We start from the raw sequence: 23,631 nt of genomic DNA, 5'->3' as shown, positions 1-23,631 counted from the left end.
GGGTGGGGGGTACACAGAGCCCCACAGGGTCCTGACACCAAAGAAAGCCCTTTTATTCACCCGCAGCCAACAACCACCGCATCTTTGATCCCAAAGCAAACCAGGGGGAGAGGAAGGCCGCCTCTGCACCGCGCTCTTCCTCCTTCACAGTGAATGGGGCAGGCAGCACTCACAGCTTGAGGGGGGGGGGGTCACTGCAGGGTGCTGCCGTTGCCCCCCAGAAAGTGCTGGGGGCTCCGGGGGGCACAGCACGGTGCTGGGGGAGGGGGGAGGAAGGCAGGAAGCTGGCGCTGCTCGGAAGAACCAGTGCTGGTGGGGGGAGTCCGGGCACTGCCCGCCCCACCGACCTCACTCCAGCAGCTCCACGTAGTTGGCAGGGAACATCCCGAAGTGGCCATCGGGGCCGTAGCCCCGCCACCATCCCTCGTCGATCATCTCAATGTTGGTGATGATGTTCTCGGGGTCAAAGGAGATCTCGGTGTCGTCCGCTGGGAAGGAGGAACAGGGGGGGGGATGTGGGATAAAGCAAGTGAAACCCTGGGCCCCCCATCCTGGGGGGGACCCCTTACATTTGGGAGGGATCTCCCTCCCATACCCGCCTGGTAGTCGTAGAGCGCGCGGGCACACAGCCCCTTCCCTGCCAGGTCAGGCTCCTGCTGGTACCCAGCCGGGTACTGGTACTGAGCTCCATCATCGTGGTCCTGGGGGAGAATGGGGGGCATTGAGGGGGTGCAGCAAACCCAGCGTGGGGCTGAGGGCAGCAGAGGCACCCAGAGGGGGTGCACCCCCATAAAGCTGGACCCGAAAAGCAGAGGCAGAGCCCAACCTGTGGGGGTTCCTCATAGATGGCTGCGCTGTCAGCTGCGTCCTCATACACGTTCTCCCCATCCGTGTGGGTCCCCATTGGGCTCACATTGTGCCCTGCGGGGGGAATGGCGGCAGCTCACTCATAGTGCTCCCCCCATAGCAGTAGGGTTACAGAGCCCTGAGTGGTGTTTCCTGTTTGGGGGGGTGAGGGGGAAGGGGGGAGCTCGTGCCCAGTGTGAATCATTGCCTAAAATACCACAAATAGCAACGCTAATGGGAAGGGCTGCGCCGGAGCTTGGCCAACAGCAGCATCTAGCGGTGAGTGCGGCCCCACAGCACCGTGCTGCCAGGGGGGTGGGGGGTCATGGAGTCATGGCAGGACTGTGGGCAGCTCTGAGCCTCTGTGCCCCCACCCAGCACCACGTCCAGGTGGGTCGGGGATCTCCAGGAGGAGCCCAGGTCCCAGGTGGGCGCACAGCACACACCTGCAGCCAGCACCGGTGATGGGTCCAGGACGGTGGGGGTGGGGGTGGGCACCGAGTCCAGCTCCCGCTGCAGGAATGGGCTGCGCAGTTTGCCTGCAAGAGAAGAGGGGGAGTTCAGGGGGGTCTGCAGATCCTCCCCTGCCTGGGACTGGGTGCCCACATTCTGCCCCCACCCTGAGACCCTCACCTGGCTGTGCAGCAGCCGCAGCATCACCAGGTGCCGCCTGCTCCCTCTGCACAAAGATGTCCCGCGGGTTCCCCGGGCGCTGTGCAATCAGTGACGCTGCCTCCTGCGTGTAGAGCAGAGCTCAGGGTGGGGGGAGAGTCCAGTGGGTGGACCCCCGGCTGTGGGGCCATGGGGCCATGGGGCCGTGGGGCTGTAGGGCCATGGGGCCGTGGGGCTGTAGGGCCGTGGGGCTGTGGGGCTGTGCTCTCACCTGGGCTTTCTCCACTGATTCGCTCCTCCGGACGCTGCGGCGCTGCCCGGCCTCACGCTCCTCTGCCTGCTGCTCCTTCTGTGGCACCAGAGAGGAAAGCGATGGCCCCACCGTGTGGACCCAGGGAATGAGCAAAGGGGGCATCTGCACCCCAAACACCCCAGGGACAGCACGAGGCTCACCCACTGCTGATGTTCCTGCCTCTCTGCCTCCTGCTGCAGCCTCCTGCAGGGAGATGGAGGGTGACAAAGGGGAGAGAAGATGACAGAGGGTGACGGGGTGACAAGGGGCTGGCGGTGCTCAGGACTCACTTCTGGGCCTCGATCTGGCTGGAGCGCGCCTGGAACCTCTGCTCCCTCCCTGCTGCCTCCTGCAGCTCCCTCTCGCGCCGTTCACGTTCCAGCCGCTGCCGCTCCTCCTCCATGCGCCGCTTCTCCTCCAGGCGCCGGTTCTCCTCATCCTTCTGTTGGGTGCACACACCACCTCAGCCCCACTGCGCTGCCATGCAGCTGCACTGCTGTACTGCGGCACTGCTGCACTGCAGCCCTCACCCCATCTCAGCCCCACCGTGCTCTGCCATGCAGCTGCACTGCTGCACTGCGGCCCTCACCTCAGCCTTGGCCCAGAAGTGGTCCTTGTTGACCCGCTTGATTTCTGACATGGCGTTGGTTTTCTGGTAGACGGAGCCCTGTGTGGGGTGGGCAGGGGGGGTCAGAGCGCTGCACAAATGACCTTCCTGCATTCCCTGCAGAAACACGCTGACCCCGCTGCTTTGTGCTGCCGTTGTGAGGGATCGCAGCACGGTTGGGTGGGATGGGACCTCACTTCCCCAGCCCCATCCCACGGTACCAACACCAGCACCGACCCATCTCCCATACTCGGTGCTGTCAGCCCAGCAGTGCCCCAGCCCTGGACTCACCACGGGGCCCTGTGGCCCGGCGTCCTGGAAGCGGCTGCTCTCCTTATGGAAGCTGTAGTTGGCCCCCGAGGCTTTGGCCACCTTCTGCATGATGAGCTCGGGCTCCACGTCCTCCTCCGCTCGAGCATTGATGGTGACGTGGGCACCCTGCACGGGGACATCAGGCTCGGGGTAGCACCGAGGTGGCTTCCACAGGGAAAGAATGGGGACAGCAGAGCCGAGCAAACCTTCAGGAAGCTGGCAACGGTGCTGACATGGTTGGCACACGCTCCTTTCCGCACATCATTGACACCCTCACCCGTCTGCATGGAGAATCAATGGCAAACCAACAGAAGAGCAATGGAAAACCAACAGAGTACCAATGGAAGATCAATGGAAGAGGCAATGGAACAGCAATGGAAGAGCAGTGGCACCATGAGCCCCTCCCCAGCAGCTCTTTCCCAACCCTTTGCTTTGGGATGTCCCACATCCCCATCCCAGCTCACCCAGTTGACGAGGACGTATTTGGGCAGGCCAGAGTTGGGGTCCTTCACCCTGCAGAAGGCGTACATCACCTTGCCGCTGTTCAGCTCCTCCACCATCTCCTCCAGGCCGCCCTCTGCGCCAGGACAGGAGCGGGGCTGGGCCAGGGGACACCGACCACATCCTGGCTGCCCCCAGGGAGCCCACAACTCCCGGCATCCCCAGCAGCACGTGCACGGGAACCACTCAGGAATGAGGAAACCCACAGAACACACTCCCACCCCCAAACCCTTCCTCATAAACGCCCCCAAAGCAAAAGGCAGCAGCACCACAACGGCCAGCCCCAAACCCAGACCCCCTCACAGCAGGAATGGGCCTTCAGCCTCCATTGGCAACCGAAAGGGGTTATGGGGCAGAGCGGGAGGGGTGGGCGGAACGTGCCGGCATCACTTCCCCATTTGTAATAAGGCGCCCAGAGCTGGGGCACAACTCACCCCCGGTGCCGGCCACGCGCAGGTCGTTGCTGTTGCCTTCATAGGTGAACAGAGCCCTGTGGGTTCGGGGGGGGCTGAGTCACGTCCCCAGCCCCAAAGCGCTGCACCCACCGATACCGAGCCCCAGCTCCCGGGCATCCATTGAGCCTCAGGCACTAAACCCCCCCCACCCCACAGCCCCACAGCCCCCATCTCTGGGCACTCCGTACCCTGACCAACACCCCCCCCCATGTACCCCATAGCCCCCCATGCACCCCATGGCTCCCCATACACCCCATGCCCTCCCAGTCTGTCCCCCCACGTGCCCCACATCCCGATCCCTCCCATCACCCCACACCCCCATCTTTCTGTGCCCCCCCCGCTCTGCCCGCCCCCCACCCCACACTCCACCTCCACCCCCCAGCCCCATCACCCCCCTACACCCCCCACATCCTCCTTCCACTCTCCCCCCTCCGGTCCCCCCAAACCCCCCCCCTCCTCCCCCAGATCCCCCCCCCCACCAGTCGGTGTTGCTGCCGGCCGCCACCACTCTCCCGTAGGCCTCCTGCAGCGCCCGCCCGTTCTTGCTGAGGTTCAGCGCCATGGCAGCGCCGGGTCCCGCCACGCCCCGCCCCCGCCCCATACAAGCCCCGCCCCCCGAGCCCCGCCCATCCGGGGAACGCCCCCCGTTGGCCACGCCCCCGATAGACCACGCCCCTTACGGAAGCCCCGCCCCCATGGCCGCGGGCGCGCGCTGCTCATCGCCCCCCTGAGGGGGGGACACGGCGGCGATGTCACCCCCCCCCCCCAACCCACCCCCACCCGTGTCCCCTCCTGCGTCCCACGGACACCGCGGGGCGTTGGGACACGGGCTCCCCCAGCCGCCGTGGGACCCCCGTGTACAGCGTGTCCATGGGGCACCCTGCTGCCCCCCCATGATGACATGGGGCAACTCCGAGCACCTTGAGCCACCCACGGGACCCCGGGGACACCAGGAGCTTCAGACCCCACGCCCCCCCCACGGGCACCACGGGGCTCCCAGGCAGCCCTGGATACACCATGGGGACACTGGGACCCTCGGGCAACCCAGCCCCCCCCCCCAGATGACATGGGACCCCCTGGGCACCCCCGGCCACTCTGGGACCCCCTGGGATCCCCCCAGCCTCCATTTGGCCCCGGGACCCCCGGACAGCCTGGCACGCCCCCTGACCTGTGGATGCCATGGGATCCCTGAGCACCCCGAGTCCTCCAGCCACCCCAGGAGCCCCAACCACTATGGGACCCCTGGGGACAGTGGGACCGTGGGACACCATGGGACCCCCCCCATCCTCCATGTGAGGGGCTGCCTTCAAACACCCCAAATTGGCATTTTGGGGGTGCGACCCCCAGGGACAGATCTCCCCAATGGGTCAGAGTGACCCTGGGTGGGATGGGGAAGCTGCTTAGTGCCCCCCACAGCTGTGAGCGCTGCCAGCAGCCAATTAATGGGAAAGTTAATTAAAAGCAGGGCCATAAAACATCTGGAAGGGGAGTGCCTGGGCAGCGCAGTGCCCCGCAGCTGCTCCTTGGGGTCACCGCTGAGTTCTGTGCCACAAAAGCCTTTTCATAGGGGATTTCAGGCAAAGGGACCTTTGTGGGGTGGTGTGAGGGGGCCCGGAGGGTTGGAGGGGGTGGGCGACTCGGTGCCAAAAGAATAGCAGCAAAAATAGACAAAATAGGGTTTGTCAGTGCGGTCCTGTCCTATGGGGCAGCCGGGGGCTGTACAGGGACCCTGCTCAGTGTGGGGTGGGCTGGGGGCTCCGTGAGCACCCCACTGTGATGGGGGAGTGCTGGTGGGGTGGGGGTGGGATCCCCCCTGAGCACCCCATTGGGATGGGGACAGCTGAGCAGTTTGCTGACACCTGGGTGTGATGGGACACATCTGTGGGATGGGGACACCCAGATGGGGCTGGGGCACCCTATGGGGGGTGAAGGCAGGACAGGAACATGTTGGTTGGATGGGAGCAGCCTTAGTGGGACAATGGCATCTTGGCATTGGAGCCAACGGGGTGAGGGCACCCTCAGGGGGTGGGGAGACCCTGGATGGGACGGGGGGACCCAGAGGTGCTGGTGCCCCCAACTGAGATGGGGGGAAGGAATGGAGCAGTGCAGCATTCCAGAGGGGCTGGGGGGACCCTGATGAGATGTAGGGACCCAAGTGAGCTGGAACAATCCTGGGTGGGAGTGGGGGCCCTGAATGGGATATGGGGGACCTGGGAGGGTAGCGGGGAACTTGGGATGTGGGGACCCAGTGGAGGTGGAGGGATCTGGATGGGGTGCGGGGCCTTCGACAGGACAGGGACAGCCCAGATGGGATGTAACAATCCTGTAAGGAGCACAGCTGGGATGGGGGGAACCCAGATGGGATAAGGGCACCCAGGTGGGATGGAGCAGCCCCGGTGAGATGTGGGAACCCAGATTGAATGGGAGGGACCCTGGGTGGGATGCGGGGGCTCAGATAAAACTGAGGGTCCCGATGGGGTGCGGCGCCTCGGGAAGGTCGGGGACACCCCGGGCGGGACGATCCCACGAGGGATGAGGGACCATAGACGGGCTGTGGGACCCAGGTGAGCGGGACGGGGCAGCCCGAGCGTTAGGGGAGGGCCCGGGCGGGACGGGGCAGCCCGTGCGGGGCGGTGCGACCCGGGGGAGCGGCGGGACCCACGGCCGGGATCGCGGAGGTTCGGCCCCGCTGTGCGCGGAGCAGCGGCGCTCGGGGCGGCCCCGGGCCCTGCCCTGCCCTGCCCTGCCCTGCCCCGCCGGCCCGGCCCGCGGTGTCGCCTTGCAGCCCGCCCCCCTCCGCCGCCCCGCGCATTCCCGACCCTCCGGGCGGCGTTGGCGGCGGTGCGGGGCCGGAGCTCGGGGCCGGAGCTCGGGGCCGGGGTGGGGGGGGGGGCCGCGATGCCGCAGCTGGAGCCGGCGGCGGGGGACGACCTGGGGGCTCCGGACGAGCTGATCGCCTTCCAGGACGAGGGCGAGGAGCAGGACAAGGGCGCGGGGCGCGGCTCGGCCCACGGGGACCTGGACGAGCTCAAGTCCTCGCTGGTCAGCGAGACCGAGGGCCGCGCCGCCGCCCCGGGCGGCCCCGACGCCGAGGTGAGGCCGGGCCCCGGCGGGCGGGACGGCGGCCCCGGCCCCCCCCGCGGCCCTCACGGCGCCCCCCCCGCTGCCCCGCAGGCGGAGCGGCCCCCGCAGCCCCGGGAAAGTTTCCAGAAGCCGCGGGACGCGCTCGCTGAAGGTACCGACCCCCCCCCCTCAAACTCCGCTCCTCGCCCCGCAGCTCCTTTGTTCCCCCGGGCACGGACCCCCCCCCCCAATCACCGCCTCCCTCCACGGACGGGACCCCCCCGGACCGGGGTTCACCCCCACCCCCCCATCCCAAAACCGAGCGGAGCCACCGGCCCCGCCCCCCCCTGCACCGCGGGAAGCGGCGGCGGGACCCCCCCCCCCAGCCCCGTCCGTGGGAGCGGGACCCCCGTGGGTGCGCGATACCCGCGTGGGGCTGGGGCCGCCGTTAGGCCTGGGGGGCTGCGATCCCCCGTGGGAGTGGGATCCGCCATAGCGGCGCTGCCCCGCGTGGGACGGGGGCAGCCAATGCACCGCCCCATAAAAGTGGGAGCCCCTCTATAGGGCTGGAGCGCACCCCAGAACGACACTGAGCCCCCACCTGGGGAACTGCGACCCCCACATTTGGGAGTGGGACCCCCCCCCCCTATAGGGACTGGAACTGTCCCAAACTTGGAGCCCCTGCTTGTAGAACTGCCCCCCCATAGGACTGGGACCGGGTAGACTAGACGGGGACCCCCCCGTTAGGAGCTGAGCCCCTCGGTGTCACCCATGGCCCCGTGGTGCTGCACGTAGACCCACCCCCAGTCCCTCTCCCCGTTTCCTGACGCTCTCCTTTTCTCTGCAGTGGTCAGACGGCAGCAGGATGGGGGCTTTTTTAAGGGCCCCCCCTACCACGGTTACCCCCTGCTGATGCTCCCCGAGCTGGGCACCCCGTACCTCTCCAATGGAGCTCTGTCACCTGGAGGCCCCCGCACCGTGAGTGTCAGCGCCCGTGGGGCTGCGTATGCAGCAAAAACGGGAGGAATTTGGGGTTTGTTACCTTTGTGGTCGCTTGACTCCTTCCAGACGCTGCTCTTGTGCTGAATTTGGGGCGATATGGGCAAGTTTGGGGACTTTGCATTGAGTTTAGTTTCTTTGGTTGTGTTTGGGTTCTTGGGCTGTGCTTTGAGATGTGGGGTTGAGTTTGGGGTCTCTTGGTTGAGCTTAGGGCCCTTGGTTGAGCTTCAGAACATTTGGTTGAGTTTGTGGAGTCTTTGAATGAGTTTGTGGGGACTTTGGTTGAGTTTGGGTCATTTGGTTGAGTTCGTGGGGTCTTGATTCAGTTCGGGTCTATTGATTGAGTCTGTGGGTCCTTTGATGGACCCTTTGGGGTCTTTGCTCGAGTTTGAGCTCTTTTGGCTGGGTTTGGGAATTCCTGTTTGAGGTTGGGTCCTTTGGTTGGGTCGGGCCCCCCCGCTGCCATGAGCAGCCCCGAATCCTGACCCCGGGCTGCGCCGCCTTTCTCATTGAAAAGCGCTCCCTGCAACTTCCTAAAGCCCTTAATGGGCTGACATTGTCTGGCCCTGCTTTGGCGTTTAGAAAACTGATTAAGCAAATTGAGCGAGCACTGGAGGGGGAGAACAGCCCGGCCCCCTCCGGCATCCCGTGCTGCTCCCAACCCCGCACCCACCGTGGGTGACACGGGATGGAAACCCCATAGGGTGCTGTATGGGAAACGCAGAGCGCATGTACGTCGCAGTGCTCACGTCGGGGTTTCATGTCCCTGTGAATGGATCCCGTTTTCCAGTCATCATTTCTCTTTTCTGGTGCTTTGTTTTGTGATTCCTTTGAGGCTGGGCTGGAAAATGGCCTCAAGCAGAACCTTGCGGCCCCAAAGTTTGGGGGAGTGTCAGCAAAGGGACCCCAGGGTTTGGGTTTTGTTCCTGGGGGGCTCCACGAAGTGGCTCTTTTTGCCTTTTCTCTTCATTTTTCTCCCCAAAAGCAACAGATGGGGTGATGCTGAATGAAGCACTGCAGGGAAAGAAGAGGGGTTTGGGGTTTGGGATAGGGGCCAGGCAGCGCCGTGTGGGGCAGACCCACATCTCTTCACTCTGAAGCGTGCAGAGGGGTGATGCCATCACACTCCCGAGTTGGGCACATCAGTGGTGCTGCCGGTGATGGACACATTCCTTTGCCCTGCTCCCAAATCACCCGCCCCCTCCCACTGCTGGGTGACCCACAGATAGAGGAGGAATTCGGCTTTTTGGAGCCTTTTAGCCCCTTTTTCCCCACGATGGGGCTGGGAATGGGACGACCCCAAGCCTTGACCCCATCCCATCGCTCCATCCATTTCTCGGAGCTGAGTGGTGACCCTTTGGGGCTTTGGGAAGCAGCTCAGGGTTGGGGCTGATTTCGGCTCTTTTGGGAGCTGTTCCCGGGATGCTCCTGCTCACAGGCTGCCCCACAGAGGCAGATCTGTCTGCAAAAGCAAATATCTGCCCTCGGCCGCGTTGCCAAGAACAATGATCCAACCCCAGCTCTTGGCACGGGGCTGCACGGCGGGATCCGGCGCTGTGTTGGGGTTTGTGCCGCTCCGGGTCGCTGCCACTTCGGCCTGGTCGGGCGCTGGGCACCAAAGGAGTCGGGTCCTTCTCCCCCAGCCCGGCTGCAGGCGCTGAGCTGAGCGTTGGGTGCTGCTGTGCTGTGCCTCGGTTTCCCTGTGAGCAGCACCTCGCGCTCAGCCCTTGGCACACAATGGGCCCTTTATGTCTGCTCCTTAATTATGCTCTTCGGCTAATTACCCCGCTTTTTTTTTTTTCTTCTTTTTTTTTTTTTTTTTTGCTTAAATGAGACCTACAGGAGGTTTCCACTAAACTCCTCCGCCCCCTCCCTCCCTTTTCCAACACGATTCCCAAATTAAAGCAATGAAGTAAGTGCTCCGGGCGACTCTCATAAGACCTGGTTTTGTTGGGGGACTTAACGCGCATTCATCATCTTTCTGGAATTCCGAGCAGCTGCTTTTCATTAACGTCCCTTCCTTGAAGTCGCGGGCGGTAGCGAGGGAAGGAGCGGGGAGCAGCGCCCGGCGCATCCCGGCTGCGGGGAGATGGAGGGGTACGGGGCAGAGGGAGGGAGGTGCTCAGCCCCGGAGCAGGGGGAGGAGGAGGGAGGAAGGGGATGGGCACAGTGTGCAACGGTTGGGGGTGTTTGTTGCAGGGATGTGTGTGTGTGCCACGGGAGTCCTGGATCCTGGGTGTGTGGGGCAGCAGGAGTCCTGAGCCCCAGGGAATCCCAAACCTGGAAATCCAGAGCAAGGGAATCCTCAGCCCCAGGGCATCCCAAATCCTCACCTGTAGGAAGTTCAGCCTTCCCAGGGGTCCTGGATCCTGGGAAGGCTGAGCCCCAGGATTCCCAGGCGCTGGGAGCCATGAGCACTGGGAATGCTGGCTCCCAGGAATCCCACACCCTGACGGTCCTTCGTGCTGGGAACGCTGAGCCCAGGAACCCCAGCCCTGGGGAAACCTGATCCCTGAGAGTCCAGAATCCAGCAAATCCCACCCGCTGGGCAGCCTGAGCCCCAGCGATCCCATCAGTCACACACCCTGGGGATCCCACACGCTGGGAATCGTGAACCCTGGGATTCCCAAACCTCAGGAATGTTGATGTGGGCCCACAGGTGGGGACTGTGGGTTCAGGTGATGCCGTGCTCCCAGCTGCCATCCCAGAGCAGAGGATGTAGAGACTCTGTTCTCGGAGGTTCCATCCCCAAACCCAGGGCTGCGGGGTGGGCTGAGATTCAGCCTTGTTGCTCCCAGTGTCCCCGTGCCTTTCGGTCCCACACTTTGGGATTCCGGAGCCTGAGCACCGTACAGAGCTGTGGCCGCGTGAGTGCGGGGTGAATGAATGGAGCCATTCACGGGGCACAGACAAAGCCCCGGGGTGGCGGGGAATTGCTGCCACTGAGGTTATCTGGTGGGGGAGAGGAGAAAAAGGGGTGTTTAGGGGTCCAGGATGTGTGTGGGGCTGAGGCCGTGGGGTGCTCAGGCATTGTGTTGCCCCATGACGTCCTAATGATGCTCCGGATCCCGCTGCAGTGTTCTGCTTCCTCCCGGCTCCCTGCGCTTCCTCTGCTGCCTTCCTCCTCCTCCTCCCCCCCCCCCCCAGTGCCACGGAATCTGTACTGAAGACAAGGCGTCCCCTGGAAAACCCACAGCCCTCAGAAATTGCATTTCCTATGTGCCAAACTGGGTTGGATTTACCCCAGCTGTTCCCAGTGCTGGGGACTGGGAGTGCTGCAGGGTCAGAGCATCCCACCTTGCAAAGATTTTTGGGGTTCTGCGAAACACTCAATGCAACCCAACGTGCAGCTCCTGCTGCGCTGCATCGGGATGTGTTTTGGGGAAAAGGAGCCAAATTGGAGGCATCAGGGGCTGCTTGGATGGCAGTGCTGGCATTGAGAGGGGGATGGCGTGGGGGCAGTGGTGTGGGCTGCATCCTGTGGGGTGGGTAATGCAGCACAGAGCCTTGGTCTCAAAATGAGCCCTTCTCACCCTAAAGGAGAGGCTGTGGTGGGTGAGCTGGGTCTGGTGCTGCAGGGCCTTGCAGCTTTGGGACGTGGGGTGCACGGTGCTCAAACGAGATGTGGGATTCCAGGACACTGGCATGTAGGATGTGAGACTTCAGGACATTGGGATGTGAGATGTTGGGTTGTGCAATGCTGGGACAATGGGATGTGAGATGTGTGATGCCAGGACATCCAGATGTGGGATGTGTAACGTTGGGACACTGGGACGTGGGATGTTGGAGTGCCAGGGCTCCATAGCTCCACAGCACCGCGATGTGCCGATATTCCCTATTCCCAGGGTAGCATCTGGGATAAATCCAACCAAGTTTGGCTCCAGCAGCACACAGAGATGTGATCTCAGGGGAAGCTGGGAGCAGCTCCTCCTGGGGAACGCGGTGCTGGGGTGGGTGGCACCGGGATACACAGTGCTGGGATGTGGAATCCATGGACAGGCTGTCTGGGATGAGTGGCAGTGGGATGAGTGGCAGTGCGATTTGTGGCAGTGGGATGAGTGGCAGTGTGATTTGTGGCAGTGGGATGTGCCCCCCCCCCCTTCGGTGCCACCACACAGTGGGGCTTTTCCCCCACTCCCCCCTTTCCCAAGGAAAACATCTCAACCCCGTGCAGAAGAGGGGAGGAAATCCGCTCATTAAAGCCCCTAATTGGGCATTAGGGGATCCCGCAGCGTTCACGCCTCCTCCCCGAGCTCACCGCAGCCACACGGCACAGCCCTCCCCAACTCCCATTGCTGAGGGGGGGGGACAGACAGACACACAGACAGACACACAGACACAGGCAGATGGGAGGGCTCACAGTGGCACTGCAGTCCGGCAGGGAAGGGGTTAACCCCCCTGGTTTTAATTGGGGAGGTGGGGGGGGAGCTGGTAACGAGGAACCAGAACTTGCTCTAATCTCTCTGGAATGTGACCGATTTTCAACTATTTTCCTCTTTTTTTTTTTTTTTTCTTTTTTAATAGCTCCAATCTGCTGCTCGCAGCCCCACGCGTGGCCGTACAGTGGGAGCTGTGTCCGGGGCTGGGAGGGGGGAGCTGGGGGGAGGCTGGGGGGGGCTTCATTTTTCCACATTAGCACTGAACCGTTCGCCAGCTCCCCCCTCTTTGTATATTTTGAAAGGGTCCCCCTTCCTCTCCCCTCCCCGGCCTCCTGAAGCTGCTTCCAAATGAGAAGCAGCCTTTTATACACAGCTCTGCCCGGCCGCCGTCCCCCAGCGGCTTCTCCGCTTACAGAATAGAGCAGAAAGCGCCTTTGTGATGGGCGGGGGGTGGCGGGGGGTGAGGGGCCGCAGCAGGCACTGAATGGTCACCCCTACGTGGACGTGGGGGCAGCTCCCGTGTCAACTCAGCGTGGGCACAGGGGAACCTCCTGTGTCACCTGGACGTGGACATGGAGACACACGGTGTGTCACCCCAGTGTGGATGTGGGGACACGGGGATACCTCATGTCACCCCAAGAGGGACATGGGGACACCTGGTGTGTCACCCTGACACTGACATGGGGACACCCCCTGTGTTACTTTGACGTGGGCATAGGGACCCCTCATTTGTCACCTCCACCTGGGAATGGAGGAGTACAATGGAGATGGGGTGACTGGAGATGGATGGGAGATACTGGGAAGGGATGGGGGATACTGAAGGTGGAGGGAAGGTACTGGGAATGGGGGGTACGGGACATGGGGAGTCCTGGCCCGAAGGGGAAATACCGGAGGCCCAAGCGGAGTGCTGGGGATGTCAGCAGTGTTCAGAGGATGAGGAGCTCCTGTGAGCACCAGGGGATACTGGAGATGGAGAAAGGAACTGGGAACAGTGGGGATGCTGGGGATGGAGCAGAGGTGCTGGATGTGGGGGATGGGGATGCAGGCGGGGCTGCTTCCTTCCAGTCGTGGGAGAGTTAATGCTCCTAGAGCCGAGCTGGGCTTCCCTTCTCCCCTTCCCCTTCCCTTTCCCCTTTCCCTCCCCTTCCCGTTCCCCTCCATTTCCCTTCCCTTCCCTCCCCATCCCATCCAGCTGCCCAGGCTCAGGACGGTTCCTGGTGGGGAAATTCCTGGCACAGCTGCTCCATCCCATCCCGGCTGCATTCCCCAGCACCACACAATGCACCTTTATGTTTTCCCTGTGCCTGGAGCGCACAGATCTGGTGGGGCACCAAAAAAAACTCAAGAAGTGCCATACGTGCCTCTCCCCCGGCCCTTGCTGAGTTTGGGGGGGGGGTTTCTCACATTCTGTGACAGTGTGGCTGAGGATCCCATCCCAATGGGCACTGCTGCATCCCCCAAATCTGCTTTTATGGGGCTGTGGTGGCTGATGGGGCTGAGAAGAGGCACCCCAATGTGCTATCAGCCCCATGGGCTGAGCCTGCAGTGGGTGTTGGGGGTGTTGTGGGGTGCAGTGGGGTGTGGGGTGCTGTGCTGACAGCTCTTTGCTCTGGCAGTACCTGCAGATGAAGTGGCCGCTGCTGGATGTGCCGGCTGGGGCCACACTAAAGGACAGCCGCTCACCGTCACCCGCACACCTGGTAAGGACTGCGGCCCCAAACCCCACTGAGTTGTGGCCTCAAACCCCACAGAAGCAAACAGAGCTTCAGCTGGGGGTGGCGTTCGAGGGGCTGTGTTTTGGGGAGGTGTCCTTGGGGGGCTGTGTTTTGGGGTGGATCACTGTATCTTTCCTCCCATCCCCTACAGTCCAACAAGGTCCCGGTGGTGCAGCATGCGCCCCACATGCACCCGTTGACGCCGCTCATCACCTACAGCAATGACCACTTCTCTCCTGGCTCGCCGCCTGCGCATCTCTCACCTGACATTGACCCCAAAACGGGTGAGTGGGGGGAGAGGGGTTGCATGGAGAGAGGGATGTTTAAAGGGAGTGCTTATAGGGAGATGAATGCTCAGAGGGAGAGGGGATCTTATAAAGGAGAGGGGTATTTATAGGGAGATGGGTGTTTGTAGGGAGATGGGTGCATGTAAGGAGAGGGTCGCTCGTGGAGAGAGGGGTGCTTATAGGGGGTTGAGTGCATTTAGGAAGATTGGTGCTTGTAGGGAGATGGGTGCCTGTAAGGATGTGAATGTTCATAGGGAAATGGGGGAAATGCAGGGAGGTGAGTGCTTATAGGAAAATGAGCGCTTATGTAGAGGTGAATGTTGATAGGGGGGTGGATGCTTGTAGGGAGGTGGATGCTCACAGTGAGGTGGGTTTAATGCTGCTCCCCCCACAGGGATCCCGCGCCCGCCGCACCCTCCCGAGCTGCCCCCCTACTACCCGCTGTCGCCAGGAGCTGTGGGTCAGATCCCTCACCCGCTGGGCTGGCTTGTGCCGCAGTAAGGATGGGCTCCTCCTGCCCCGGCCCCACTGCGTCCCCGGCCCATGCACCCCATGCACCCTTGGTTCCCAGCGAGCTGGGTGCGATGGGGTGGGGAAGGGAGGGACTGTGCTCTGGTGGAAATGTGGGATGTTGTCCCCATTGGGATCGGCTGGGGACTGAGCCAAGAGTCCCGGTGTTGTGGGGAGGGGGCTTGTCCCTGTGTCTGCTGCAGCTCGTGCATTTGCAGGCAAGGACAGCCCATGTACTCCATCCCCCCTGGCGGCTTTCGGCACCCCTACCCCGCCCTCGCCATGAACGCCTCCATGTCCAGGTGGGTCCCTGCGCCCTGGTGGGTCCCCGTGGCCAGGTGGGTCCCCATATCTTCGTAGGTCCCCATGTCCTCGTAAGTCCCTATGTCCTTGTGTCCCCATGGCCGGGTGGCTCTGAGCAGGGACAAGGGACCTCCTTGGGCACCCTGAGCTCCGTGTGGGTGACTGCACTGGCCCACGCTGGCCAAAAACAGCCCCATGGTGACTCTGTGGGTGAAGAGTGATGTCCCTTGGCTCTATGGTGCCAAGTTCAGCCACAGACCAGTCCCCAGCAGTTCGGGGAAGAGTCTCTAATCCCAAGAGATCCTCAGTAGGATTTGGGGGGACATTTGGGGTCATTGATGCCTGTGGGGGGGCTGACAACCCCACTCCCTCCACTGCAGCCTGATGTCCAGCCGCTTCTCCCCACACATGGTCCCGCCGCCCACCCACGGTCTGCACCCCTCAGGCATCCCACACCCCACCATCGTCTCACCCATTGTGAAGCAGGAGCCTGCCCAGCCCAGCGCCAGCCCTGGCAGCAGCTCGTGAGTAGGGACATGGGGGGGTGGTGCCGGGGATAGGGACAGGATGGGGACAGAATGGCATGGGGATGGGAATGGGGATGGGATGGGGATGAGGATGGCATGGAGATGGGGATGGGGGTGGGGATTGGGATTGGATGGAATTCTGATTGGGATTGGGGTTGGCATGGGGGTGGGGATGGAGATAGGATGGGGTGGGGATGGCGATGGCAACAGGAATGGGGACAGGAATGGGGATGGGGATGAGAATGAGGATGGCAACAGGGACAGGAATAGGAAGGGGGATATGGAGCTGAGCCTGCATGTTGCCCCCTGCAGGAAATCCCCCATCACAGTAAAGAAGGAGGAGGAGAAGAAGCCCCACATCAAGAAGCCTCTCAATGCCTTCATGTTGTACATGAAGGAGATGAGGGCCAAGGTGGTGGCCGAGTGCACACTGAAGGAGAGTGCGGCCATCAACCAGATCCTGGGCCGACGGGTACGTGTCTCCCTCGTGCCTTCAGCTGCCTGCACACCAACATGGCTGTGCTGGGGACCTGCAGGCACCGCCTGCTGTGTGTCCCTGGGGTCCGCAGTGTCCTTTCCCCTTTCAGTGGCACTCGCTGTCGCGGGAGGAGCAGGCCAAGTACTATGAGCTGGCACGGAAGGAGCGGCAGTTGCACTCACAGCTCTACCCCACGTGGTCGGCCCGCGACAACTACGTGAGTGTGACCCACATTCCCCAGTTCAGTGGGGTTGGGAGGCCTGAGGGTGGTGGGGCTGAGCTGGGGGGACACCACGGTGCCAGCCCACATCACCCCCTGGGTCACCATGACCCCAGTGTGACCATGAGCCCCTGTATCACCATGTGCTGCTCCGTGGCGTCGTATCACCCCCCCCCTCAGCCTTTGCCCATCCTGTGGAGCATCCCGCCCTCACACCTCAGTGCTTTGCAATATTTCACAGGGCAAGAAAAAGAAGAGGAAGCGAGAGAAGCTGGCCCAGCAGCAGAGCCACGAGGCAGAGAGTGAGTACCCGGGGGGAAAGGGCGGCCGTGGCCATCACGTTCCCCCCTCTGCCCCCACACTCAGCACCTGCCCCGCACCCCGCAGGTGCTCTGCCCTCCAGGAGCAAGAAGCCGTGCGCCCCACACCACCTGCCCCCCGATAAACCCTGCGACAGCCCGGCCTCGTCCCACGGCAGCATGTTGGATTCACCTGCCACGCCGTCAGCCGCCCTGGCCTCCCCGGCTGCGCCCGCAGCCACACACTCGGAGCAGGCGCAGCCGCTGTCGCTCACCACCAAGCCGGAGGCCAGGGCTCAGCTCGCCTTCCTCTCCGGCAAAACCTCCTCCTCCTCCTCCTCCTCCCTGGGCTCCCCCCCGTCGCTGCTCCCCCGGCCCATCGCCTTCCCCTCGCTGCTGCTCCCCTCCCCTCCTGCCCCGCAGCAGACGCAGCCGCTCGCGCTGGTCACCAAACCGGCCGACTGAGGGTGGGCTGAGCAGGAGCCCCCCACCGCCCTGCACCGCCACAATCACGACTCCCAACGCAGCCAAACCTTTATTGGTCAATATTTGACCTTTTCTGAACTGTTTTTTTTTGTGTTTTATTCTTTTTGTCTTTTGGGAAGCAGACTCTGGAGGAAGAGGCTCTTTCCCTTTACCAGCAGTCGACCTAAAGACTGTTTTTATTAAAAAAGAAAAAAAAAAGGGGGGGGGGAGGGGGAGGGAAATGTTTTTTTGTGTTTTTTAATATTTTTTAAGAATAAAAGAGAGAAAGAAAAAAAAAAAGAAAAAGGACCTTTCCTCAGGCTGGACATTCAGTGCTGATGCCCCCAGTGCCCCCAGTGCCCCCAGTGCCAGCCCACTACAGCTGGACCCCGTCCCCAGCTCGGTGCTGGGCTGGGGGACATGGGGTGGGGATGGGGGGGGGGTTTCTCATTGAATCCCTGTTATTTTTCACAAAAAGAAAACAAAACAAAAAAAAAAAAAAGAAGAAAATAAAACTACAGCTGCAACTTTGCTGCGTGAGCGTGGTCCGTGCAGGAAGGTCGGCATTGCTGAGCGCTGCCGATGTCAGCCTGGAGCCCTGCTCTGTGCTGCAGCTCCAAGAGCCGAAATGCTGCCTTTTTTGGGGGTCAGAAAAGCCAAAAACCGCTGTCCTGCAAAGGGCCGGAGCCACTCAGCCGACACCAGGAGCAGGATGCGGCCGAGCAGCGCCTTGAATGGGATTTCATGGGAAATTAAAGGCATGAAGAGACCTGTCACAAGAATTAAAGTCTGGGCCGGAGCCAGACGGCTTCAAACAGATGTTGGACTTCAGCGGGAGAATCTTTCTTTGTTTGGCGCGGCGTGTTCCCATACGGAGCACGAACATCTGTCGGGTGCGCTGGGTCCGGACGGTCCCTTCGGGAGGACGGAGGCACGAGGAGCTGCTGCTCGTGGGGCGGCTCATATGAAGGCGCCGCGTCCTGCCCGGCCGCACCGAGTCCCGTCCATCCGTGTGTCCGTGTGTCCGTGTGTCCCCGGCCACCAGGGAGCGGCCTCGTGCCGTCCGTGTCCCTGCGGTGACACGTCGCTGCTCCGCCGGCCCCGTTTTCCTTTGGGTCACTCCATCCCATCCCTAATGGCCGCCGTCCAACAGACCCCCGGGGCTGTGCTGCCCGTTCACTAATTGAGACGCCTAATGAGCTCCCTGCGGAGATGGAGCTAATTAGGAGCTGCCCGGGGCCAGTGGGGGGGTCCCGCCAGATGTCGCGTTGCACCGGGGTGAGGCCGCGCCTCGTACCCGTTAATTGCCGTTAATTTCCCATTTGCTGATGGATTCGATCTCATCCCGCCCCGCTCAGCGGATCGTGGGCTGCAGTCAGTGCCCAGGGATGGGATGAGGAAACGTCCCACGAGAAGGGCAGCGCCAAGGCCCAGAGCGCCCGGTCCGACCCCAAACCCCCCGTTCTGACCCCAAATCGCCCCCACTCGGCTCAGCCGGCGCGCCCCCCCCTCGCCGAGCCCCGCCCCCTGCTTTGCATGGCCACGCCCACTCGCACAAGCCCCGCCCCTCTGTCGGCCCTCAGCCGCGTGCCGGAAGTGACGTTTTGAGCGGAAGCGGAAGCGGAAGCAGGCTGTATCCGGGTGAGAGCAGCGGGCCGGCATGGCGCTGCGGGTGGTTCCGCTGCTGCTGCTGCTGCTCCTCGGCATCGCCGCCAGGACCGGGGACGGGACCAGTAACGGGGACGGGACCAGTAACGGGGACGGGACCAGTAACGGGGCCGGAGCCGGAGGTAGCGCGGGGTGCGGGGGGAGCTGGTGGGAGCCGGGAGCGGACACGTGTCCCACGGCCCCGGGTTTTACGGGCTCTGTGTCCGCGGGAGCTGCCGGGATCCCGTGAGCGCGGCCGGGCCGAGGGTGGATGATGTGAGTGATCCCGGCGGGGCGAGGAACCGCCGCGTCAGTGACCGCGGGGAGTCGGGGCTCGGCGGAACCTTAACGGGGCGGCGGGACGCTCGGGGCGGGAGGCAGCGCGGTAACGGGAGCCGGTAACGGAACTGCGGGACCGGGTGGTAACTGCGGGCTCCGTGTGTTTGTGGCAGGCGGGGAGCAGGGAGCGGAGCTCACGCAGCCATCCGACCCTTCAACAGGCGGCGGAGGATCCAACGGGGCACAGGATGGAGACAGCGGAGGGACAAATAACGGGGGAGGAGCTGGTGGTGCCGGTCAAAACACAAACGGGATTGAGACGCAGCCCGGAGGGACAGGGGAGAAAGATGATAAAGAGACGGAAGAGAGCAAACAGGGCAAAGACACCAGCCAGAGCAATGGTAATGATGGCACTGGGAGCCACGGCACCAGCCAGAGCAACAGCAACAGTGGCAGTGGGGGCCAAGGCACCAGCCAGAACAATGGCAATGATGGCAATGGAGGCCAAGGCACCAGCCAGAGCAGTGGCAGCGGTGGCACACAGTCTGGCAGCAACACTGCTGTCCAACCCAGCACCCAAAACACTGACAGCCAAAGCAATACCCAGCATGGTGATGATCAGGAGCAGAGCAGCCACAATAGTGGCAATCAGGGCACCAAGACCGACAGCCAAAGTAACCACCAGCAGGGCAGTCAGACCACACAAAATGGCAACACCAATGGCCAGAGTGTCCAGAAAAATGGCAGTGCTGGTAACCAAAACAGCCAGAAAGAGAACACTGACAAGGGCAATGGCCAGACCAACCAGCATGATGACAACACCAGCAGCAGCCAGAACAATGTGCAACATGGCAACACCAACAGCCAGACCAACCAGCAGCCTGATAACACCAACAGTCAGACCAACCAGCAAGGCAGCGCCACCCAGCAACATGGCAACACCAACAGCCAGACTAATGAGCAACATGACAACACCAACAGCCAGACCAACCAGCAAGGCAGCAGCACCCAGCAAAATGGCAACACCAACAGCCAGACTAATGAGCAACATGATAACACCAACAGCCAGACCAACAAGCAGCCTGATAACACCAACAGCCAGACCAACCAGCAACCCAGCAACACGCAGCATGATGGCAACACCAACAGCCAGACCGACCAACAGAGCAATGATGCCAATGGTCAGAATGACCAGCAAGGCAGCGACAACCAGCAACAAGACAGCACCGACATGCAGGACAGCAATCAGGGCGACCAGGAAGACTCAGTGGAAAATAATGGGCAGCCCTCGCAGTCAGTTTCATCTGTTCATGACACAGAAGGCTCCCCAGATGGTGACGAACTCCCTGAGGAAGAGAACGGGTTTAGGAATGGTAATGGTGCTGCCTCATTTAATGAGAGAGAGAAGAGTATTCCTGTTTCTCCAGGGAAGAAGTCAGAGAACAGCCACTTCTTTGCCTATCTGGTGACCACGGGGATCATTGTTGCTGTTCTGTATGTTGCCTATCACAACAAACGGAAGGTGAGTGGTTCTGCTCCTTGCCCAAGTTCCCCCCTGTGGTTTAAAAGCTTCCTTCGCAGTCGTTGGGCAGTGCTGCAGGTGGGGACATGCTCGGCTGAACATCTTTCCCCTTTGCTGCTCTCATTTTTGCCTTTTGCTTCCTGCTGAAGCCTCCTGCTTGCTGGGTGGGTTTGTTTAGTGTTTAATTTGAGGCCTTGATCTCAACAGCTTTGAGATGAGCAGGGAGGAGTGTTGTAACCAGGAAAGCATTTGGATCTCCGTGGAAATGGGATGCCCTCAGCTCCAGCGGTTATTTTCAGCAGTGAGAAATGGAACTGAGCGAGGAGAAAAGGAAAAGATCTGTGCAGCTGCTCTGTGTTTCTCATGGACAATGAGTTTTCTGTACCAGGTTGTGAAAGACTCGCCTTTAAATAGCACTGCACGGGGGAATACAGCCCAAGTGATAAAGCCCATCTTTTCTGCTGTTTTTGTCCCTCCTGCAAACCTGTTTTTGTGGTAGGAGAGGGATCAACTTCTTAACTGTTTTCTGTGGAAAACTGTTTTGCCATGTTTGGGAAAGCCTCATCATTTCCTGTTTTCAATCTGAGCTGCTTTTAAATGATGATGTTTATTTCAAGTACTTTTAGAAGGATGCAAGTGAAGCTTCTCATTGGCCCACTAGAAAGTGCCTCTGTTAGAAGTCAGAAAAACTGCATGTGGTCGTTCCTGTCCTGCTCACCTTGTCCTGCCTCTCTCTCTCCAAAGATCATCGCTTTTGCCCTGGAAGGGAAACGTTCGAAAGGCGGTCGGCGGCCCAAATCCGGCGATTATCAGCGGCTGGATCAAAAGGTAGGGAGGGGGTTGGAGAAGTCCGTCGTGTTTTCCCCTTGAAACTTTGGATTCACATGCATCTGTAGTTATTTTCTGTGATAGGAAGCCATTGTGAGCTTTCACATTGTTTTAGCTTTTCTTTTTTCCCTTTCCAGATCTAGATTCCTCTTCAGGTGTTCAGTGGAAGAATGCTGCTTGGCGACAACGGGACCAGAATGGTGGGACACCATCAGCTGCCCTCTGTAGCACTGAATCATAGCTTTGCTGTCGTCTTCGGATCTCAGAGAACAGGAAGAAGGGGAAATGCTTTTACTTTTGCACCTGCACCTTGGTAATGTTCGACTTCTCACTTCCTTAAAATGTGTTTCTCCTTTCCCAGCGGCCTGAAAATGAATCAGTTTCTGCGTGGGCATCTGGTTTCTAGACCGTGGCCCAAGAGAAGCCAGCTCTGGCACTTGACAGAACTTTCATGTCTAAACGAAATGGGATTTGCCAGCTACTGTACCGACATCTCTTGAGAAAAATCCACCTGCGAAATGAGCCATCTGATTCTCTCCTTTCAGAGTCGTAGAGCTGCCTTTGTAACCAGCACTGTCCTGCTGGAGGCACCAACAATCTCTTTCTCTGTCCATTGCATTTGGATGCTGAAGTTTGGAGCGTGATTGCACTAGCTTGGAAATGATCTGCCAAGGACTCTGCTTTGATTTCTTTTCTTCCTCTGCGATGAAGGTTGTGTTTGCTTCACATAACAATTCTCACCTTAATGCACTCCTCTGGGAATGCTGGAGCTGCCCTCGATCCTCTGGCTGTAGTTTAGACTTCCTTACCTGCCCTATGGCAGTTGTGCTCCACGTGGCTCTGTTCCCTTGTGGTCCTCACAGCTGAGATGCTTGCACTAATGAGGACAATTAGTTTGATGCTGCGAAAGCAAGCCATTCAGGCTTACGAAGTTCTGTGCCATACAGCTGCAGTGATGGAGCAAACTTAACCTCAAAAAGGTAACTCTTCCCTGTTGTTAAAACATTGTCATGATGATGCAGAGTGGGTGATAGTGTTTGGGATGAATGAAATTTGCAGTCATTCAAACCTCTTCTCAAGTACTGAGGCTCTTCAACAGGAAAAGTGCAGCTCTTGCACTAAGGTGTTTCCCAGGCAGCTGCCCTGTGAGAGGGAGGGTTTGTCCCACAGCTCCCAAACCTCTCTGCTCTTCTGCTGCTCTGTCCTCAGCCTGCTAATGGGGTTTAACGTGATTGAATGTACACCTCACCAGCAGCTTGTTGCTGTTTTCTCAGCGTCACTGTGGGGCACTTAAATGAGGGCCTGGGATGTACTAGCACTGGTTGTATTGAAGACTGCAAAGTGTATTGATTCCTGAGCTGTAGCTGTTACGCTGGTCTTGTTTTTGTAGTTCTGCTCCAAAGATACTTACTCAAGATAGGGCACTTTTGAAGGATGTGTGTAAAGTGCCCAGCCTCTTAGTTAGTTTTTTATCCTATTTGGGCAGAAAATGACGGCTGTGACACATGGAGGGCTATTCACATGGGTACACGTGTACCCAGAGCCGCACAGAGGAGTCCTGTCCCTGCTTTGAGGCTGGAGGGGCTGCCTATCCCCAGCCCTGCATGAAGGGTGACCCTCCCCATGGCTGCAGGGTGATGAGGGCAGGGAAGATCCCTTGTCTGGCCATGAAGGCTACAGTTGTGTCCTGGTTTTCCAGCACAAAGGGAGAGCGGGAGAAATCTCCTCTTGCCTCAAACCTGTGGGATCGACTCCTGGTGTTTCTTTTCTCTTTTTATGCAATGTGTTTCAAACTGGTCAAGGAGTGTGAAGCCTTTTCCTTTTGCCCATGGCACATTTCTGAATGGACGGTACCTGTTGGGTACATGATTTCTCTCCAGGTGGGGCTGCTCCTGGGCCTGCTGCCTTGCTGGCACAAAGCAGCGCACAGTTTGTTTCCTGCTGCAGTGCAACGCAACTTGCTTTGAAGGACCAGAATTTTTATATTTCTTTGTATTTTTTTTTCTCCTGTGTGGTAAAGTCAATAAATGACTTAAAAAATACAGTTTTAAGGCCTTTAGCTTTAAACCCCCCCCCCCCCAATCTCTTTGATCATTGCTTGTGCTCTAGGCTTTGTGCAGAGCCTCTATTAATGGATGCCAGCTCAGCCCTCACATGACTAAGCACCCTGCAGGCAGAATGAAACGAGATGGCCTTTTGCTTGGAGACTGTTTATAGAGTTCCCCGTGTGCTTTGCCTTTCACCCAACTGGCCTTTGGTCAGTAGCAGACTGAGCCAGCTGGCGAGGATCTGCATTCCCCCCTTCACCCACAGGGAGGCTCCTCGAGCAGCATTCAGTGCTCGGTGGCATTAGGATGAACTGGGAGAGAAGGAATGCAGGGCAGGGTGCTGCCAGCAGAGCAGGGTGCACCTGGGTGCAAGAAACTTTCCCCCAGTTTCTCTCTGGAGGACAAACTGGGGGCAGGGGAGGGTTATTTGTGGTTTT

General features: G+C 60.3%; 3 protein-coding genes across 11 annotated transcripts; 2 read left to right on the top strand and 1 right to left on the bottom strand.

The window, feature by feature from the left end:
• Nucleotides 1-29: 29 nt before the first annotated feature.
• On the bottom strand, nt 30-4,219 carry DBNL (drebrin like). The gene is made up of 14 exons (XM_085509967.1): nt 4,105-4,219; nt 3,605-3,660; nt 3,134-3,246; nt 2,876-2,950; nt 2,649-2,795; nt 2,340-2,417; nt 2,041-2,192; nt 1,912-1,954; nt 1,730-1,807; nt 1,480-1,582; nt 1,293-1,385; nt 827-921; nt 596-701; nt 30-488 (listed from the first exon to the last, which is right to left on the bottom strand). Exons 1-14 carry the CDS (start codon nt 4,185-4,187, stop codon nt 349-351), a joined length of 1,362 nt encoding a protein of 453 aa, XP_085366093.1. The 5' UTR covers nt 4,188-4,219; the 3' UTR covers nt 30-348.
• A 1,936-nt stretch (nt 4,220-6,155) lies between these two features.
• On the top strand, nt 6,156-17,176 carry TCF7L1 (transcription factor 7 like 1). Of its 5 annotated transcripts, none has more exons than XM_085509947.1 (12): nt 6,156-6,189; nt 6,800-6,860; nt 7,536-7,666; nt 13,683-13,766; nt 13,933-14,065; nt 14,463-14,565; nt 14,797-14,880; nt 15,262-15,405; nt 15,721-15,880; nt 15,996-16,103; nt 16,348-16,408; nt 16,494-17,176. In XM_085509947.1, the coding sequence occupies exons 3-12, from the start codon at nt 7,601-7,603 to the stop codon at nt 16,868-16,870; spliced, it is 1,320 nt and encodes a 439-aa protein (XP_085366073.1). In that variant the 5' UTR covers nt 6,156-6,189; nt 6,800-6,860; nt 7,536-7,600; the 3' UTR covers nt 16,871-17,176. The 5 variants fall into 5 exon arrangements, with proteins under 5 accessions (XP_085366073.1, XP_085366070.1, XP_085366069.1 ...); XM_085509944.1 differs by lacking the exon at nt 6,156-6,189 and adding an exon at nt 6,401-6,718; XM_085509943.1 differs by lacking the exon at nt 6,156-6,189 and having other exon boundaries at nt 6,401-6,860.
• A 1,316-nt stretch (nt 17,177-18,492) lies between these two features.
• TGOLN2 (trans-golgi network protein 2) lies at nt 18,493-23,190 on the top strand. Of its 5 annotated transcripts, none has more exons than XM_085509924.1 (5): nt 18,493-18,612; nt 18,649-18,660; nt 18,970-20,318; nt 21,063-21,146; nt 21,284-23,190. In XM_085509924.1, the coding sequence occupies exons 1-5, from the start codon at nt 18,531-18,533 to the stop codon at nt 21,287-21,289; spliced, it is 1,533 nt and encodes a 510-aa protein (XP_085366050.1). In that variant the 5' UTR covers nt 18,493-18,530; the 3' UTR covers nt 21,290-23,190. The 5 variants fall into 5 exon arrangements, with proteins under 5 accessions (XP_085366050.1, XP_085366049.1, XP_085366051.1 ...); XM_085509923.1 differs by having other exon boundaries at nt 18,493-18,660; nt 18,970-19,878; nt 19,912-20,318; XM_085509925.1 differs by having other exon boundaries at nt 18,493-18,660; nt 19,018-20,318.
• Nucleotides 23,191-23,631: the final 441 nt, after the last annotated feature.

The sequence above is a fragment of the Coturnix japonica genome, chromosome 10, assembly GCF_054131305.1.
Source record: "Coturnix japonica strain WE chromosome 10, WE-NBRP24, whole genome shotgun sequence".
NCBI lineage: Eukaryota > Metazoa > Chordata > Aves > Galliformes > Phasianidae > Coturnix > Coturnix japonica.
This window is presented reverse-complemented; position numbering and strand designations above follow the sequence as displayed.